Source organism: Notamacropus eugenii, chromosome 3 (assembly GCF_028372415.1).
Source record: "Notamacropus eugenii isolate mMacEug1 chromosome 3, mMacEug1.pri_v2, whole genome shotgun sequence".
In the NCBI taxonomy this organism is placed as follows: domain Eukaryota; kingdom Metazoa; phylum Chordata; class Mammalia; order Diprotodontia; family Macropodidae; genus Notamacropus; species Notamacropus eugenii.
Window position 1 is genome coordinate 297,991,200 of NC_092874.1, and position 20,644 is coordinate 298,011,843.

Here is a 20,644-nt window from a genome sequence, read left to right on the forward strand (position 1 = left end):
CCACTACTCCAAGTTGGCCTCAAGAGCAACAGGTGGACAAGGAGAAGCCACAGATCCCAGAGAAAATTTATATTTGCATAGGCATAAATTAGAATTTGTTGATTAAAAAATCAAAGTAAAGAATTAAACAGTAGCCTTTGTGATGGGGAAGAACTAAGACCCCATCTGTAGGTTCCTATGCAGGGCTGCTCAGACGCCAGCTTCCTGGTAAGCGAACAGAAGCAGAGGGAGCAAACTGGGTTGAGGGCCAGCTAGGGTCAGCCTGCCACTGTCTGCTGGTGACCCCCAAAGCCTGCAGATGAGTGAGTGCCCCTGCTTGCTTCAGGGACCAGTGGCCAGCCCTGTGGTGTGAAGGCCTGCCTTCCCTCCTACAGTAAAAGGCAGGAAGGATGGCAATGTCACTGTGAGGATCCGTGCCTGACAGCCTGCCCCCCACCCCAAGCTGGAGCTGGAGTGAATATCACCCTGGGCCCCAGGGGGAGGAAGCCGGAAATGAAGCCTGTAGCTTTTCTGTCTGATAACAAAGAACAAAGAGATCTATGTATAAATATAAAGATCTATCTATATACATAATACAATCGGCCCGCAGGGCCAAAGAATTTGCCCTTCCCCTCCCATCCCAGCCTTAACTCCAAAAAACTAACCCCAACTCTATCCCAATAAACTTAACACCAGGGAATTGTGGCCAGTCCCAGATACTTCAGATTTCAAAGACTGCCCCCATCATGCCCCATGGTAAAGAGAACTATGCATGCTACCATGGACGGGAGCTTTAGCCACCTGCTGGGGCATGCCCAAGACAGACTGTCTACCAGTCTGCCCTTTGGAACTGCCCAAGTTGTCATGCCCTCAATAAACCAAGTTCTTTGACCTAGACTCTTGGGCAAGGTAAGCTAAGGTGGCCTAAGCTGTGGTTCTGAGTGCTGCTGAGCATAATAAGGCCCTCATGATGTCTTGACTCACACCTTCAACATATCATACATAGCTGTGTATACACCTCCTGAGGGCAGGCAGGGCCTGGTAGGGAGCTGGGCCACCTGACCCTCAAGAGGATGGGGAGTGAAACAAATAGCTGAGCTGGTGATCTCCTCTCCATCAGAGAGGGCAGGGTGGGGCCAAACTGCTCCATGGTGGTAGGCTCCCACCTTGTATCTCTCCCAGAAGCCACAGTGGCCATAAGGGATGAAGTGTGGGAGAGGGCGAGAAAGTGGGATGAAGTGCTTGCTGGGGGAGGGGAGGGGCTGAAGGGGGAAAGAGGGGAAAGGCCCTGGGGGGGAGAGGCTAATTGGCAGGCTTCCCATGGACCCGGAAGCGGTAAATGCAGGTGTACTCAGGGTGACCCCAGTTGCTTAAGATCCGAAGTTCGACCACCTGGTATGGGGCTGTGTCATTGCCCTGTGGGAAGAGGAGACTGGGGTCAGGAAGGCTCGTGATCCCTTGGTGGACATCCTGACCCCAGAGCCCGTCCCCCCCAGGCCTTCTTCAGTGGCTGAATGTTATCCCTCAGGTTGCTATCAGAACCATGGGGTCCTGGATCAAACTGCAGCTCCTAGCAAAGCCACAGCATCCCCATGGCTGGTGATCTAGCCTTCAAGAGCACCAGCCTCCCTGGGACACTGTGCGGCCAGCCCTCCATACCTGAAAGTGGAAGGTCTGAATGGACTCCCCAGCATTATCATAGGTAAAGTGCCCGAGGGCCACCCCTTCCGACTGTGAATCTTCATTTAGCCCCTACAGAAAAGGAAAAGCAAAGGGAAGGGATGGATGGATGGATGGATGGATGGATGGATGGATGGATGGATGGATGGGAGGGGGTTAGAGGAAAGGTCATGCTGTTAAGACATGAATCCAGATCTATCCAGGGAGGCAAAGGAAGGGGAGGTTGTGGAGGAGAAGGTGGAAGAGGAGGAGGAAGGGGGTGTAGGGGGGGATACATTGGGGAGAGTAAAGGGGAGAAAGCAAAAGCCACCATGATGTTTCCTTCTTTGGTCCCCTCACCTTCCAGCATCTCTCACTAACTCAGTAGACAGATCCTTTTCCCTCCAAGCCCCTGGCCTCCTTCTCTGCCTCTTCCCCTAAGCTGCTGAATGGCTTGGGACACACAATTTAATTGTAGGTGCCTCAGTTTCTTCATCTATCAGGATTTAGGTCCTGAAGCATCCTGTTCCCCTACACGTTTCTTCTTCTCCTCTGGCTCCACTTTTTTCACCCACATCCTCCTTATGAGGACATTCCAACTCTGCCCTAAGGAGGTGACTGTAGGGAATGGTGCTCATCATCCCCACTCAGCTCCCCCATGGGACACCTGGCCATGGAGGCACCCATGTATAAAGGAGTTGTATAAAAGGACCCTGAGACAGCATTGAAATCTTGACTGCTGTCAGCTGTCCTCTTCTGGCTTCTCTCTAAGAAGAGGGAGAGCAGGGAAAGGGCTGGTTGTGGAGTCCAGAGACCAGCCTCAATATCCCAGCTGTAAAATGGGCACATCCTTCCATTCCTCACCTCACAATGCTGCTGTTAAGAAATGGCTGTCAGGCATACTGGAATGGAGAGCTGCAAGGCTCAGATACTCACCAAGATGACAAAATCCTTGGGGGCGCTAGGGATGTTGCTGATGGGAGACAGGGCTTTGGGTACATGCTCCAAGGTGACAGCACTGAGGTGGATGCGGGCAGATAATCGAACCACAGCAAAGCCCTGGGGGCCCCGGAATGCCCAGCAGTTGCCAGGGTAAACATCTGGCTGTGGGCAGAAGACAAGTCAGGTGACAAGTCAGGTGGGCAGCCAATGGAATAGATTTCCATTGTGTAATCCTCCCACCTTGAGAGCCCAGCCCCCACAGAAGGTGGGAGATGGCAGAGAGCCAAGCTGGGGGCCCTTTGTTCTGTCATACCTGGAGGATGGCTCTTGGGGACTGGAAATAGTACCACAAGGGGATGCCAAACAGACTGAGAAGGGCCGTCTTGGTATCATAGGTCTCTGAGCAGCGGCTACTGATGATGCTGGCCTCTGAAAGAACAAGAGGGAGAGAAGTGAGGTGGGGGCAGCTGAGGGCTGGCAGGACACAGAGGTAGTCCTGAAGATGAGGGGTCACTGCCAGGGCATCAGCCCTTCAACTGCCCCGTCCCATAAGGGGCATCATGAGTTTTTAATTCCTGCTGTCCCTTAATGGGCAACCATCATGTCCCCAGCCCTCTGGCTTTCTACAGGCTACCTACCTGAGGACTCCAGGGCATAATCCACTAGCCCAATGCGGTCTTCACTGTATCTCTTCAGGGCCTCATTCACAATCTGGTGCACATCCTAAAAGACAGGCATGGATGGACTCATGGGCCTAGCTGCCTGCAGAACTGGCCCAGCCCTTTCACCAGAGGGCCACGTGTGCTACCTGCTCTGCCAGGGCTTCCCCTTCCTTCCCTGGAGGCTCCTCTCAGGGCAAACCCATGACCTCCGACAGGCAGACAGGGAATGGGGCAGGCCTCACCTCCTCTGTGACCCCAGTCACTCCTTCCTTGTGAAGGGTCAGCCTCAGGCTGGCAGCAGCTTCACTGGCAGATTTGACCTGCCCTTCTGCCACCTGAGTGAGGATTCTGTGCTCCAGGTCCCGAAGTTGGGCCTGTACCTCCTCCAGCTGAAGAAGCCCAGCCTTAGCGCCCTTGTCTTGAAGAAGGTACTGACTGATCCAGGCTGGGAACTGAGACTCCACCTAGAAACCACCAGAGACCATCCACAAAGCAGTAGAGGTAAGGAAGAAAGAGGGCTGGGACAGGGGACCTGGGGAGGGGGTGTCTAGAAAGACTCTGAGAGCTCAGAGCCTATGCATGTCTTCCTGGTGCCAGGGAAGGGACGGTTGTGAACCAAGTGACTGGCATTTTTCCACTGCTTTCAGATCTACCAAAAAAGATCTCATTGGACCCCAGTGGACACCTTAGAGGGTTGGGTCTCCCTGGGCAGATGCTCAGGCAGCCCACCTTGGAGAGAGGGGCACATGTGGTCTAAGTGGTGGACTGGAGGACTCACATCACTGCGCAGGGCTACCATCTTCTGTGGCCAAAGGTCTACTTCCTCTGCCACTGCAGCCTGTCTCTGGCTCACGGCTGCCAGTTCCTGTCTCAGGCCAGCCAGCTGGGCCTCCAGTGGACCCATAGCCTTTAATATGTTTTCCTGGAGGGCTTCTTGGGCCAAACTAGACAGTGACAAAAGGAAAAGGGAAGGGCAGCCACTGGCTAGTGACACAGGATAGAGTCAAGCAGAACCACTATCAAAGGGAAAGAACAGAACCAGAGATCTGGGTGCAAGTCTTCCCTGACATTTACTCCCTGTGTGACCCTGGGCAAGTCATTTCCCTCCCAGGCCTCAGGACCCTCATCTGCTCTCTGAGGTCCTTACCAGCTGGGATTAATCCTATGGACATGCTAACCCAAGTATTCTGGCTCTACTGACACCCCCCCAGAGAATCTCAGTGGTGCTTTCTCTGGTCTAGTTTTCTAGCCTTCCTTCCCTCCTCTTCTCTTTGCCAGTTAGTTTGGGGCCTTACCTCTGCCATTCAGATTTTAGCTGGAGCACCCAGCTTTCCAGCTCCTGTAAGGAAGATGATGGCACAATGAGACTGATGAAAACACCAAACCACACTCTGGGGACTCATTGTCTCCTCTGGGTGGACCCTCTGTCTGCTAAGGAGGATCTGAGTCTCTGCAAACTGTTGGGCTCCAGAAATCTTGACCTTGAGTTTGGGCTAGACCTTTCAAAGACTGGACTCCTCTCTTATCATCCCACCAAGAGGAGGCATCTGACAGAGACCCCAACTCAGCTGAGATTAGGCATGAACCACTTTCCCTAGAGTGGTGAGGTCACTTCTCAGTCCCTGAAAAGAGTTTCAAACTCAGCTGTTGAGTTACAGTCTTCTCATTGACAATCTTATCCCTCCCTAGTCTTCATGCATGGATGTGCTCAGTACAGGAAAGGGGTTCCAGAAAGGAGCTACAGGAGGAGGCTTAGGTTGCTTTAGATCAGTAAGCTCTCTGCTTATCCTTCGGACAAGGGGATCCAGAGTCCTCAGACAGGAGCTCTCAGGGACAATGAGTCAATCGAATATGCTCCCATACAAGTATGGAATCTGGCCAGAAACCTGTAAGCAAGTGTTAGGTCTACTGACAGCAGCACCAACATTTCCAGCTACAAGTGACCTCCCCCAAGACGTCTCTGCCCCCTCTCCCCCCCAAGCCCCCCTCCCCCCCCCCCCATCCCCCCCCCCGCCCTCCATCCCCTGTGTCTCTGCCTCCAGAAGCGTCAGAGCTTCTGGATTACCTGGGATGCCTGAGAAATCTTCTTTAGAACATTATCCAAATCTTGCCGATGTTCTGCCCTGAGGGTGGTGAGTGCTTCCTGGAGACCACAAAAAAGGAGACAGGCGTTCAACAAGACCCAGAGAACTTGGCAGGTCCTGCCAAGCCCAGAGTGCTGCCTCACCTCAAGACCTCTATGCCTTCCACTAGCTGGGCTTGCCGACCTGGTCTTCTTAGCAGAGCGTTCTCCTCACCTGGATGTGGGCAGTGGTGTCCCTACGGAAGTCCTTCTTCAGGGTGGGTTCCCATTGGCTCATCAGGCCCTCCAGGAGAGTTGAAATATCCTCGTGGCTCAGGCTTTTTCCACCTCCATTCCCACTGGCCCCCTGCAGCTCCAGCAACTCCAGCCTGATGGCCTCCTTCTGCCAACGTGCAGAGTATTCAGAAGCCAGAGTTTCCAGCCGCCTTTCTAGGGCATGAACCTTGGACAGGACATGCTGTTCAGCCTTGGGAACAAGGAGGAAAACACACAAAGATGAAAAGTCTCTTAGGAGGAGGAACAAGGAGCACTGGGCATTTGTTAAGCACCACTGTGTGCCCGAGGTGGGGCTGAGTGCTGAGAACACAAGGACCAAGAAGGAAACCTTTCTTGTGTACGAAGAACTTCCATTTGAATGGAGGAGACAAGGACATTAAAAGCCACCAGGTCGTTTAACTGCTGTCGGCAGATTTCTTCATTTCACACTTACGCTATTTACAAAAACGTAAGCATTGTTGGTCTCCGCCTGAGAATGGAAGTTCCTGGTCAATGGGAATGGTTTCATTTTGTGTACCTGTGTCCCCTAGGCCGGGACCCGGCACTGAGGAAGTGCTTAATAAATACATGTGGGTTGACAGGCTGACTGGAAGAAAGAGCACCAGAATGAATTCTCAGCATGGGGGCAGCCATTTGGGTAGGGTCACCGAGTGTGAAAGGAGTACAGAAGACCAATGAGGCTAAGGCTGGAAAGACAGGGTGGGGCTGTTTTCCTCTGGGGGGCAAAGGGGAGGCCCTGCCATTGACTGAGGAGGGAAGTCACTTGGTCTGCTCTGTTCTTAAGGAAAGTTCCTTTGAGAGCAGAGTGCAGAACAGACTGGAGGCAGGGAGGCCACTCAGGACACTGCGGCAGTGAGCCAGGAGAGTGATGAGGGAGGGCCAGGGTCACCAGGGTCGAAATGGCAAAGAAGCTGAGAGAGCTCAGGGCAAAAAGCCAGGTCAGAGACCTCCCCAAGAGGTACAAAGGAGGCTAAGCATGCAGAAGGTCCCCTCCCCACCAACCACACAGCACAGGGGCAGAACCAAGAGAACAGAGGGAGGGTGGGCATTTTTGATGAGCCCAGCCCACCTCCTCTCTAACCATCTAGATAATGTGCCAGACCACATTCTCATGAGGAAAGCCAAGAAAACATACCTGTGCGTCATTTCTCCAGCCCAGGGAAGCTTAAGAAATAAGAGAGCTGTGGACACTGAGGTGGGGGCTGGCCAGGAGCCCAACATAATGGCAGCCAGGACAGTGGGAAGCATTTCATTGCCCAAGGATGGTAAAAGGGCTAGAACTGAATCCCTGAGCAGGAGCAGATCCCAGGCTATCCTGGGAGCATGAAGGGGGCCAAATGACTCTTCTAGGCTGAGAGGAGCAGTTATGAGTGAGCGAGGCCCTAGCTGAGCACTGATCAAGAAAGGGGTTCTGCAAAGAGGTTCTGGACCTGAGCCCCAGAGCACAGCTGGGGGCTCAATGTTCACTTTTAGTCCTGCAGTGGGATACCTCGGGTAGGAGACCCAGACGCAAGAAGACTCAATAAGTTCGGTCCCTCTGAACCTGCAGAACCTCAAAGTGTGCTAACAATGACTGAGTCCAATAACATTCTACAGAAACTCCAGCACCCGCAAGCCAGAAGACCTAAACCTGAGTCAGGAACTTGCACAACTCAGACAAGAATAGCAGTGAACAGATATCACCACTATGGAAGCACTGAAAGTTTGCGGACTGAACTAAGAAAGCCCAGAGGTGAGCTGAGCCCAATGCCAACATCAAGTTCATAGTCAAGAAATAGGCTGGAAGAATGAGTAAACAAAACTGAACCTGACCACAAAGGGCTACTATGGCTCAAGACAGAAAGACAGAAGAAGCCAATGACTTGAAGATATCTTTAAGCAAATCCTCCAAGAAAAAGGGTAGATTGGATAAGAGTTGAACAAGAATTCCTAGAAGAGTTAAAGAATGAGATAAAAATGAACAAAAAGTGATTTTAAGAGTGGAAGAGGAAAAATTTTTAAAAAGCGGTACAAGAAAGATATGAGAAAAGAATGAATAATTAGTAAAAGAGGCACAAAAATACTGAATTCCTTAAAAATTAGAACTGAGCAAATAGAAGCTAATAACTCTAGGAGACAACAACAAAAAATAAAATCAATTCAAGAGAAAATGTATAGGATCTCATACAAAACTCCAATGACCTAGAAATGGATTGAGGAGAGAGAATTGGAGAGTCATTTGTCTATCCAAAAGCCAGGAACAAAAAAGGAGCTCAACATAATATTTTAAGATATTACAAAGGAAAATGCCCAGATGTGTTAGAATCAGAGGGCAAAGTAGAACTTGAAACCACAAATCATTTCCTGAAAGAAACCCCTACATGAAAACTCCCAGCAACTGTTCTAAATCCAGAACTGCCAGGTCAAGGAGAAAATTCTGCAAATAGCCAGAGAGAAATAATCCAGTACTGTCAGGACACATGAGATTTAGAAGCTTCCACATTAAAGGAGTACAGGGCTTGGGATATCATATTCTGGAGTGGAAAAGATCTAGGATTAGAGCCCACAATAAGATTAAACTACCCAGCAAAACTGTGTATCGTCCTACAGGGGAATAAGGACCCTTCGTGAAATAGAGAACTTTCAAGCATTCCTGATGAAAAGACCAGAACAGAATAGAAAATTTGACATTCAAACACAGAACTCAGGAGAAGAATAATAAGGTGAACATGAGTGAGAAATCACAAGTCACTAAAAAAGGGCAAATTGTTTAGATCCCTTGTGTGGCAAGATGATACATGTAACCACTTCAGAATTTTATGATCACCACGGGTCCTAGAAGCAGTCTAAATAGATAGCGACCTGAATGACTGTATTATGTTGTGAGGATCTCAAAAGAATGGAAGGGTGGAGAAGAGAAATGCACTGGAAGGTTGTGGGGAAGGAGAGAAAGAATGGGGAAAGTTATCTCATAAATGGGGTGCACTAGAAAGAGTTTATACAATGGGAGGGACAGAAGAGGGGAACAGGCAACACGAACCTTATTCTCATCTGAACTGGTTGAAAGAGGGAAGAATACACATACACACACAATGAGATGGAGAGATTCATTTTACGCAAGGAGAAGTAGGAGGAAAAGCGTCTAAGAGAAAGGTGAGGGGGAGGGAAGAATGACGGGATAGATTAAGGGAGGCAAAGGTCAGAAACAAAAGACTACTGAAGAAGGGACAGAGTAAAAAACAAAAGGATGAGTGTAAAAGAATAGCATGGAAAAAAATATACATTTAATGAACACAACTGTGAATGGGAATGGGATGAACTCACTCATAAAATGGAAGAATACAGTTGAATGGATTAGAAACCAGAATCCAACAATATGTTATTTACAAGAAATATGCTTGAAACAGAAAGATACACAAATAGAGGAGTTGGAGAAAAAGAATGGATCTTACAGAATGGATCCTAAAGAATGGATGAGTCAAAGAACAAATCATAGAAATGGTTAACAATTTCATGGTGACAATGACATAACTAAATTTTGGGGATGCAGTCAATGCAGGACTTAGAGGGAAATGTATATTTTCAAATGCTTACATCAATCAAAGAGACAAAGAAACAGATTAAAGAATTAGACATGCAACTAAAATATTTAGAAAACCAACAGATTAATCCCTTCCCAATTAAACACCAAAATTAAAATCTTGAATCGATAGAAAGATGAACGAAATTGAAAGAACAAAACCCCAATGAACTAATAAATAAAACTATAAGCTTTGAGAAAAACAATTAAATAGATAAATCCTTGGCTAATTTAATTTTTACAAAAGAAAACCAAATTATTACATCAGAAAATGAAAACAGTGAATTTACAATCTATGAAGAGAAAATAAAAGTAATTACTAGGAGCTTTGTTGCCCAACTACATGCCAATAATAAAAATGAAAATCTAAATGAAATGAATTTTACAAATATAAATAGTCCTGTTTAACAGAGCCCTTAAATAACCCCATCTTAGAAAAAGGAACGAAACAAGCTATAAATGATCTCTCTAAGAAAAAACCCCAGGACTAAATCAAATTTTTCCAAATGATTAAAAAGTAATCAATTCCAACACTAAATAAACGATTTGAAAAACAGGTAAAGATAGAATCTTATCAAATTCTTTCTATGACAAAAATATAATCTTGATACCCAAACCAAGGAGAGTCACGTCTCCCCAAGAAAGGGAACTATAGATCAATTTCATTAATGAATATTGATGAAAAATATTAAATGCTAAGAAAGGAGATTACAGGAATATATCACAAAGATATATTGTGACACTGTGACCAAGCTGGATTGATACCAAGAAGTTGGGCCTGGGTCAATTATTAGGAAAACTATAAATGTAACTGATTATATCAATAACATAAACAACAAATTTATATGATTTCAACAGGTGCAGACAAAGCTTTTGACAAAATGCCTCATCCCTGTTGAAAAACACTAGAAAGCACAGGAATAAATGGAGTCTTCTTTAAAATAAGTATTATCTAACTAAAACCAAGAGCAAGCATGATATGTAATGGGGATAAGCCTTCCCAGTAAGATCACGGTAAAGGAAGAAAGTCCATTGCCAACCATTGCTATTCAGTGTTGTACCAGTTACAGCAACTGCTAGATATAGCAATAAGGCAGAAAAGAAACTGAAGGGAAAAAACTGCAATGAGGAACCAAAACTATCTCTTTTGGTAGATGATACAATGGTTTACCAAGAGAACCCTAGAGAGTCATCTAAAAAACCAGTTTAAAACAAAACCAGTTCAAACAATTACTTAAAGAAAGTTGGAAGCCCATCAAAACCATCAGCATTTCTATATATTAATCAAGAAAATCCAGCAGGAAGAGATAGAAAGAGAAATTCCATTGAAAATAACTGTATACAATTGTATACTGTATACAACCTGAGAGTTTGCCTGCCACGACACACACAGGAACTATATGAACACAATTACAAAACATTCTTCATAAGTAGAGATCTCAACAGTTGGAGATGTACTCACTCCTCGTGGGTAGGTCAAGCCAGTAGCATAAAAATGATAAAACTATCTAAATTAACTTATTCAGTGCCATACCAATTGAACCACTAAGAAAGTTCTTTGGTAGCAAAGAACTCATTGATAGAGGAGTGGCTTATGGATACAAGGAAATATGACTATGCTGTACGAAGCCACAACTCTGCTTAATTAGAAGACTTACATGAACTGGGGAAAAGTGGAATAAATGAATGAGGAGAACAAGAAAACAAGCACCACAGACAACCATGGAAATGGAAAGAACAGACATGACCCATGAGGATCTTCTTCCCTTCCCGTCCTGGCTAGGGTGGGAAATACTGGCAGGGAACCTGCATCTAATGCTGGGCTCGCCTGCTGTGTTCTGCTGAACTTTTCTTCCCCTTTTTGGTTTATTCTGTTGCTTAAGGGCTGGCTCTGTGGGAGGGCAAAATGGGAAGGATACACTGAGCAAGGTGGGTCACATGACAGCAAAAGCTAGAGACAAGTCTTCAGAGTCAGTGGGATGTGTGCGTGTGTGTGTGTGTGTGTGTGTGTGTGTGTGTGTGTGTGTGTGTAAAGATGTACCTAATTCAAAATGATTTTCACTAGTAGATCACACAAGCTTTGCAGGGTTTTTCCAAATTCCCTGCTTCTCTTTCTGAGAAGACACACTGGGAAAGGTAGGTTAAGTAAAAACCAATGATATCAAGAAAACTTTTGGAAACACACAACACGATGAGGAGACGTGAAAATGGTTTTCAGACTTTGTGGACATGGACAGGGTTAGAGTTGCTTTGCTTGTCCTGGCAAGGTAGAAGTTGTGGCACATTTCAGAGGCAGGAACAGCTTCCTAACAAGGTGAGTCACTGAGAGGGGAAGGAGCTGCCTCAAGAATTTGGGGGCCTCCACTCTCAGGACTGAGCTGAAGAGGGAGGCTGAGGGCCCTTCCTGATGTTTGCCGTTTCACGGGGCCACTGTTTGTATCCTTTAGTCACCACCCTCTTCTTCTCTTGCGCCAGTGGCCTATTTTCAGATCCAGTGTTGCCTTTGGTTTCTTTGCTTGCCAAGAGCCGCTGGTCTCTGACGGAGGCAGCCTCTAGGATTGCTGGCCTTCTCACTGGAATGTGATGTTTTGGGGCAGCAGTCAAACATCCTTAGGAAACGATGCTATGAGTCAGTGTTCCTTTTGCCGTGCCTGAGTGGTTGACACATCTGAAGAGGAAGGACTGGAGCTGTTGGAGCTGTACGGTATGTTTTTTCCCCTTTTGTCCCCCTTTCTTCTAACTTGCTCGATTTTGACCTTTGTGGGGCCCAGTCACTGATCTGGTCCTTGATGCTGAAATGATTCGTGTAACCAGCATTTCTCATTCCGTGAAGATGGTCCTTTGGTTTCGTTGTGACATCTTTTGGTGCTGATCATGTATCCTGTGCCTGGGGACTTTCTTACTGACAAATAATAGTTGTGTCTTCTTCCCTTGCACGTTGTTTTGTGGACTTAGTACAATGACAGCCAACAAACACTCATACACTCCCACTAAGTGTAACAGGCTATGCCGAGTGTTGGGGTCACAAGGACAAAATGATCTTCTCAGCTTCCTCCTGGACTTCCTTTGCCCTCTGTTGCCTTATGCTCATTTGGAATAGCAACTATGGGGTTTTTTAGTTGCCTTTAAAAATGTGATGAAATCTAATCCTTGAGGCTGATTTGCCTCCTCCAAATTCTTCTGCCTGTGAGTGATCATTCCACTGATTGTTTTCCCCCCCACATCTGAAAAAAAAACTCCTTGCAGCTGACATGAGAAGTCAGACAAATCAAATTCTGACACTGGCTGTGTCCAAAATCGTGGACCTCATTGTGCATCTGACATCCAGCACCTCATCTGTTGCTGTTTCTAGAGCCATGTCCTTTATCCCACCACTCCATGTCACCCCTCAGATTACACTGGAATAATGTCAACCACTTAGACTGTGGTTGGACTGTGTGAGGACTGAGGGAGACCAAGTACTCTTTGTCCTTCTCTGAGGTCCCCTGACCTCTGTCCACAAACAGAAGGTGGCTGCAGAAGGCAAAGGTTGTTTGGTCTTTTTATCTGCTTCCCAAGTCATCATGACTCCCCAAATCCAATCACCTGGTGGCCAAGCTTCTGGTGGGCAGACACCAGGATCTGCACACAGCCTTCAAGTCTTCCCAGCTTGATCAACTCTGATAGTCTGGGCTCTGCTACCAATTTCTGGAGACCCCCCCCCCTCCAGAATCACTTCACTGTGTGACAAGGTGTTAGGGAAGGCCTTTTGGGGGAGGCAACTATGATTTCAGTTGAAGGCAGCGGGGGAACGCGGGAGGCTGAGTCTTGAGAGGTTGGCATTGAACTGCCCCAGGTCCCAAAGCTAGCAAGTGGCAAAGCTCAAACTTGAGCCCAGGTTTTCTGACCCTGGCTCCCCAGGGATCTGCATATCCAAGGTGAGAGAGTCTCCTAATGCTGCTTGTGAGTGGCCCTGGTGCAAAGATTGATGAGTTTGGAGATGGAAATCCATGGATAAATCGAGGTTACTAAATGAAGGCTTCATTATAGCCTGGATTTATATTCTCATCTCTTGCCCCACAGCACAGACCATTAAGAAGAGACTGTCACCACTGAGATGAATGACCTATCTTCTGCATGACACACACTTGGCACCCAAACAGCAAAGACAAAGAAATGGAAACTACTGGCTTGCCCCCGAACTGGGCAAGAGCTGAATAAATTATGGTGTAAGGATTGAATACAACCGTGCTCTAAGAAACAATGAAATAGGTGGTATTGAGAGAAACCTGAGAAGACTTTGTATGAACTGGTGCAGAGCAGAGTGAGAAGAACCACAAAGAAGCAACTTTGAAAGACTTTAGAACTCTGATCGATGCAGTGACCAAGTACTTTTCTGGAAAATGACCCAACTTCTGACAGAGAGATGGCCTCAGGAGGCAGAAGGAGACATAGATCTTTTAGACATGGCCAAAAAGGGACTGGTTTGCTTAACTCTGCACATTTGTTACAAGTGGTTTGCTTTTCATTTTTCTGAATGGGTGGGAGAGGGAGAAGGGAAATAAAACAGACTTTTGTTCATTACAAAATGGAAACAAAAGCAGCTTCCTCTGGCTAATCCTGCTTCCCCCTCCTCTGATGCCTCATAGTGCTGCAGAGCTGTTTCAAAGACAGCGCTAGGAGAGGACACCACCTGGAAGATCCTGCCAGGCCAGAACTGTCTTCAAAGATGGTATGGTAATAGTCTGTATGGCTGCCACAGAAGAAACAGCATAGCCAACTCCCTCTACTGCTTCACTCCCATCTGTCCTGGTAGATCTCCATTGTACCTAGTTGTTTCCTCATGACTCGGGGACTCCTTCAGGGCAGGGACTGTGGGCTTGTTTGTTTGGGTTTGAATTCTTTCTTTGAATTCCCATCCCTTAGCACAGTGCCTGACACACAGTAGGCCACACTTAAGAAATGGTAGTGGACTGAGTGATTCTGGGGTTGATTGGAACAGACTTGGTTGTGAGCAGACTGTCTGCCTGTCCTGCACAAAGTGTTCCTGGCACTCACCCAGGCACTCACCTGGAAATATGGGGTGGATTCTCCTGCTTCCCACACCTCCTCTCTCCTGTTGCTGCCCTTTGCTGCCCACCAGGACAGCATAGCAGGGTGGAATGTCTGTAGTCCATAGGGGTAAAAATACCAAGCACCTAGCACATGGGAGGAAAGGCTAATGAAGGCAGAGGCTGAGGCACCAGAAGGGAAACATGTCCAGGATGAGGACCTACACCTGGACTGTGTCTGGCAGTGTCACATCCACATGGGCTCAGACCCTGGCCCAAGGAAGGTGCATGCATTATGGGCCCCATGATCTGGAAGGCAAGACCCTTCAGGAAAGGCATCTCTCATGATCCTTTCAGGAGTCATTACACACTTTTGGATTATGAGAAAAATGAGGGACAAGAAGCAGCTGGGGAGAGGACATGGAGAAGTCCTGCCTCCTGGTCCCAAGCCTGGTCCACATACAGCCCTGTCTCTTCTGGAGGATCAGAGTGCTTTCAGGAGATGCCAGCTGAATAGAGGTCCTGGTAACTGACAGCTTGTGGTGTCACCATTCCCAAGCTGGGCTTCATCTCATAGTAGGGGGTAAGTGATGTCATGGTTCCTGAACAGAGTACAGCTCTTTTGGGACCATCCAGGGAGGACCACCCTGTCCATTCTCCCCAGTGAGAAGGGGCAAAGGCCTCCAGAGCTGGCATTGGCTGTGTCCTGCCCAGCTAACCCATTCATTGTGGACTCAGCTCTTCTACCAGTTCCCCCACCCTCAAGTGCCTTGACAGTGACCACTGAGGGGGCAGATCAAACACCCATGTAAAGCCAGCACTGTCATAGTAGGCATGCAGCATGAGTCTGGGAGGCCTGCATACAGAAGATGCACAAGAAAGGCTTGTGGGATTGGATCAAGAGGAGGAGACACAGGCCGTCTATCCCATTTCAGGCACAAGAACGTTCCCATACAAGGCCTGGGTCCCTTTTCCCCTAAAGGCTAAAGGCTCCCCTTCAAAGCTCTGTCTTCCAGACTTGCGTTCAGCAGCCCTGCCCCCAAGCCCTTGTCTGTCTGGGCTGGCAGGGTGCCCTGGGGACTCAGCAAGGCTCACCGTAAGCCAGCGAAGCCAGAAGCAACAGCATCAAGAGAAGCAGAAACAACTTCTTCAGAGTTGAAAAGCTCCTGGATTTCATGGGGATGAAGGAGGAGACATTAGTGCCTGGTCTTCCCCACCAGATTCCTGTGCGACCCTCCCTGAGCTGCTGAGGAAACCAACAAAGGGTGTGCCCCCACCCTGGGACAGCTACGATGGGGAGCTCTGGGCTTTTATGGACAGCCCTCGAGGTCAAGTGGAAGGAGAAAATTTGACCTTGGTCAAATGTGTGAATGTTGTTATGAAAGGTGACAGGGCTGGTGGAAGGCATCTCCCTCCCAGGGCTCTCAGGAATGTGCTTATATGCTAGTGAATTGGGCAGGCTTCTTTTGGCTAAATCATTTCAGTGCTTGTCAAATTGGGACTTGGAAGGAGTAAGCCCTGACAAGGTTGGCTAGTCTCCCTGGGCCTAGCCTGTGGCCCCAAGAATCCAGAGCTAGATAGGGAACCTGCAGCCTGGAGATCACATGTGGCACTTGAGGTCCTCAAGGGTGGCCCTTTGACTGAATCTAGACTTCCAAGAACAAATCTCCTTAAGAAAAGGATTTGTTCTGTAAAACTTGGCCTCAGTCCAAAGGTTGCACCCCAGGACCTAGAAGGCTACATGTGGCCAGGAGAGCGCAGGTTCCCTACCCCTGCTCTACAGGCTCCTGGACACAGCCCTGGAGGCTGCCTGGAAACCTGGACATGACCCCCCACAGAGAAACTGTAAGGATGGCCTGGCTACCCGAAGGACTGGGAAGAGACTACAACCCCTGGGAGCTCAGGACTTTCCAACTGGCCAAGGTGAAGCCACCAGAGTCAGTGGAGATGAGAGGCAGGAACTACTGAGGGGACAGCTCCTCCAAGATACTCAGGAATAGAGCAGCACCTGTGCTCATGGGGATTGGCATGTGCTGGGGAAGGGTTAACAAGCAGTTCTGAAGGAGGTGAAGGCACACACAACTTGTCCCATCTTCTTCTTCAGTCTAGATACCCAGAGGAGCCCTGACTGGTAGCTGACACTCAGGAGCAGGTTCAAGCTGGTTCCAGCTGATTCCAGCACACGCCTGACCCTGACCTGACCTTCTGTCATAAGATTCATGGCACAAAAGTCTCAAAAGCTGAACTGAGCTCAAGCGTGGTGAAGCTTTTTCAAGCATGGGTTCTTTGGTTCTGGCAGAGCCCAGGGAGGCCTCACTGACCTGGTTAAGACAAAGACGTCCAGCAGGGAGGCAGCTGTGGTCAGGCGGTAGCAGGTAGTGCCCAGCCACCAGTAGAACAGGCCAAAGAGCCAACCTGTAAAAGTCCCAGCAGAGGGGTTCAAAGGCTTCGCCCTCCTATCCCAGAGTTAGCTTGCTCACAGCCTGCCCACTCTGCAGCTGCTCCTTGAATCTCCCAAGGCTTTCTAGCTGTGCCTGGGGATCCTGCCATAAAAGCCTGTCTCCACACACTGTCCTAGGGTTAGCACCCAGGCCTGGTGTGCCCCAGCATAGGAATGAGGAAGCTCTTATGGGACCACAGCAGGGACTGCCCTGGGCAGTGTGCCCACCCACTCCCAGAACCCACCTGGAAAAGTGATGGCCACCCACAAGAAAGCGCCAACTTGGGAGGCAGCATTCCTTAATGAGGATGCTGAGCCAGGCTGGTCCATAAGTGTGTGCCCTGCAGGAAAGTGAAGACATGAGGAGCCACCCAGAAGGAGACACAAGTGGGCCTCAGGCATCCCCATTACCATGCTGAGGCTTGGGCCCTCCCAACCTCCAAACCCCCACCTGGAGCCAGACTGCAGAGTTCTCTCTCCTTTTATCTGAAATCTATGTTCTCCCCATCCCCCCTGGATGGGGCACCCTTCAAAGTACACGGGGCAGCGTCCAGGGGATGGAGTTCCAGTAGGCAGGAAGTGCTGCCTACCTGCAGAGTCATCCTCCGAGGAGTATCCTGAGGAAGATCCATAGATATCATAGGTGACTTTGCCCTCATTCAGTCCATTGATCTTACTCTTCTCAGCACCTCCCAGGCCTCTCCTCCTCCTCACCAAGTCCCCACCTGCACAGAGCATGGAGGTGCCTGATAAGCAGGGAGCTTCAGGCTTCCAGCAACAGCAGCTGCCAGAGGTGGAACACCTGGCAGAACTTTTCAGAATTCAGACTTCCCACCCCTTTGGGGGTCTGAACCCAGAAGCACCCCCCATGTGGTTTAGGGCAGGAAGGGAGTTCTGCACAAGGGCAAAATCTGGCCCCCTTCCTATTTCTGTATGAGGTAAGAACACTTTTTATGTTTTTAAGTGTAATGGAACTTTACTGAAACATGTAAAGATGATTTTTAGCTCATTGGCTGCACAAAACCAGGTGGCCTTCTGCCTTAGGAGGCATGGTTATTGTCACCCAGATCTGGAAAAGTGCCATCTGTGGGACTGAGGGGCTTCAGGAGAATGGAAGGATCTCCCACCTGGGAGGATCCAGGGAGATGAGCCAACCTGGAGGAGTAAGGTAACTCCCAACAGACACTAGCCTCCTTAGGAATCTTTAGAAGACAGGGAGGAGCTTCCTTCCTTCTCCCCAGCCCAAGCCCTCGGGTTTGTCAAGCTCTGGCCAGAGCTCACCACCTTCACTCCAGTAGACATCGCTGTCCAGCTGATCTTGTAGGATGGAGCTTTTGTCCACCGAGGCGACCCGGGGGCCCCTGACGTAGGACTCGCTGACCACTGATTCACTGTAGTAGGTAGTGTGAGGATTGGAAGCAGGGCCCAGGTGAGGGGCTGGTGAGAGGCGTTTCACACTGCCAGATTTCCTCTTCAGAGTCCTGGGGGGCGCCAAGCATGAAGAGCAAAGGAAAGAGGGTGAAGGAGATGAAGCAGGAGAAAAACAGGGGGAGAAAGGCCTGGAGGAGGAAGAGACTTTCAAGGAGCTTCTAGGATGAAAAGAAATGATCCCCAAAGCCCTCTTCTGTTCTTATTCCTTCAACAGATGAATCCTTTATAACATTGGAACAAATCCCCAGCTCCCATGGGCCAGGCAGGGCCTCTTTCCAAATGGAACCACCATGATGAGGTACAAGAGGAGCTAAAGCCACCTGAACCTGTCTCCTCCCCCACAGGTCCATCACCCCCATGGCTTCCTATGCTCTTGCTAGGCCCTGCAGCTCACCCCAGAAACCGTGGGTACTGGGCCACATGATGGTTGTTCCCTGCCCAGCTTTAAGCCTCAGTTTCTGGCCCTCTCAATGCTCAAAGTCACCCCTCCCTAGTTCCTGTTCTCAGAGAGTGAAGGCAGCAGCAGCCCAGGTTGGGGTAGAAGGGGAAGAGACGGTGCTGGGGACAGGAAATTCTCGCATTTGTGGGGAAAGAAAGCACTAGAGTGATGTTTCCACCAAAGATGGGGGCAGGAAAGAAAGGTGCACATGGAAGCTGGCCAGGCCCTTGGCTGCCCTGAGTGGTTGTGATCTGGAAGATGACCTAGGGTCGCTGTGGAGTGGCTTACCTTAAGGGACTGTCCTTGAAGGCAGTGTGCTGACCAGCCACCAGGGAACTTCCTCCACTGCTGCTGCTGCTGCTGCCTCCATCATCATCAACATGGTAACGATGGCTCAGGCGCTGACTGCGTCGAGACATCATCAAAATCTCACTCTAGAAGTGCTAGAAATTCCTGGAAGAAGCAAAAAGTAATGAGAAGCTGTGCTTACTGACTGACTAGGTGTGATTTTCTGGGACCCCCTGAGAAGAGCCTGATGGGGGAGACGTTGAAGGGGAGGGATGGATTCCTCCAAAAGGAAAGCTGGCTGCACTGGGACAGAGAGGCGCTTTCCTAAAGAGTTTCTGAAGTGTCTCCCAGACGCTGAGGGTGGTTGCTCAGCAGGGCCAAGCCTGCCAGCTTTGTGCCTGAGCTGGCCGTGACATCTTCTTGCAGGTGGCTTCCCTGGTGAAGCGCTGCCCCCACTCTCTCTCCAGCCTCCATTTGGAATGTCTCCCTTGGTGTCTTTACTGAATCTGGGGTTTTGACACTTGCCTTGGGATTGTTCTCAGGTCGCTTCACACACACACAATTTCCTTCTCGCCATAGTTGTTAACTCTGAGGGAAAGGCCTGCTTTCCCTTCCATGTCTTTGTTTCCCCTCATCCCCAACAGCACCCAGTTCTGTGATCATTCTGGAGGGTGGATGGGGTCCAAGCTAACCATCAGATACTAACCCCACCCCTTAGGTCATGTGTTTCTTTAGTAAGAGCCCTCAATGGACAACTGGATTATTGAACTCATTTTACAAATGAGTAAACAGACAAGTGGTAAATTCTCCAGGGGTCCCCATACCTCTTTGGAGGAAGAGCCTCCAAAGCAGGCCCTGGGCCTTCCTGCCCCCCAGCTCCCTCAGCTCCAACCTCACTGCCTCCTCAGGGATTTCTAAATTGTCAAGGATTGCACAAGCAAAGTTTCAGTGACAGAGGGCTGATACAAAAGGGAGGCTGTCCCAGCCTTAGGAGACATGGATGTCATGAACATGAATTAGACCACCCCTAACTCAGATTACAGACGAGACCAGGTTGTAGGGGATCTCAGCTTGGTTTCCTAGTCTATCCATGCTATAAAACCATCTCTAATATACCCAACCTTGATTTTGGAGGGCCTGTGACCTTTGCCAGAAGCTGTATTCTGGGGGTTACTGCTTTCATTTCCAAGATGCTTGCTTGGGTCGTGGGACAGAGACCCCAATGGATGTCTCTGCCAGTTGGGAGAACAAGAAGGCCTGGTTTGGATAGCAGGGAGAGTTCCTACTAGACTTGTCCTAAAAAGCAAGAAACCACATGTCTCCCTGGCTAAGGAAGCCCATTTGGTCGACCCGTGAGCTTCTCTGAAGATGGGGTGCCCACTTGGCAAGGACAGGAAGAGGGAAATCGGCAGCAGCCAAGGCAGACAGCTGGCCTGATGTCCCTTGCTAGCTTCCACCCCCACATGGTAATCAAGTCTGCCCCACTGGAGTCTTTGAATGCCCACCCACTCGGGCATCAGCATCAGCTCTCACCCTCCCTCCCCCATGCTTGGGTGGAGTCTTTGCCCGAGGCCTCAAACAAAGCAGTACAGCTAGTAGTCAGGCTGTTGTGGATACAAACCTAACCACATCCCAGGGGAGGCCTGAAAAGGCTGTATGGGCACCCCCCAAATTGCCAAGGAAAGCCCCCGGTCTGCCAGGTAGCCTTATCTTCAGCATTCCAGTATCATAAAGACAGAGAATCTAAGCTCTTGACTATTCTGAATTCTACAGTCAAAGGGAAAAGCCAACCCTACCCTCTGTCATCATAATCTAATCCCTGCTCTGCCCTCCCCCCCTCAAAAAACCCCCATGTT

General features: G+C 49.0%; 1 protein-coding gene across 1 annotated transcript; it reads right to left on the bottom strand.

Moving 5' to 3' along the window:
* Window positions 1–1,281: 1,281 nt before the first annotated feature.
* Window positions 1,282–18,919, bottom strand: LOC140532107 (SUN domain-containing protein 2-like). Its single transcript, XM_072650652.1, has 17 exons — window positions 18,789–18,919; window positions 17,912–18,111; window positions 17,221–17,355; window positions 16,876–16,971; window positions 16,512–16,605; window positions 14,950–15,046; window positions 14,210–14,305; window positions 5,540–5,791; window positions 5,308–5,385; window positions 4,538–4,581; window positions 4,021–4,186; window positions 3,485–3,706; window positions 3,219–3,303; window positions 2,894–3,009; window positions 2,575–2,742; window positions 1,639–1,731; window positions 1,282–1,395 (listed from the first exon to the last, which is right to left on the bottom strand). The coding sequence occupies exons 1-17, from the start codon at window positions 18,917–18,919 to the stop codon at window positions 1,282–1,284; spliced, it is 2,187 nt and encodes a 728-aa protein (XP_072506753.1).
* Window positions 18,920–20,644: the final 1,725 nt, after the last annotated feature.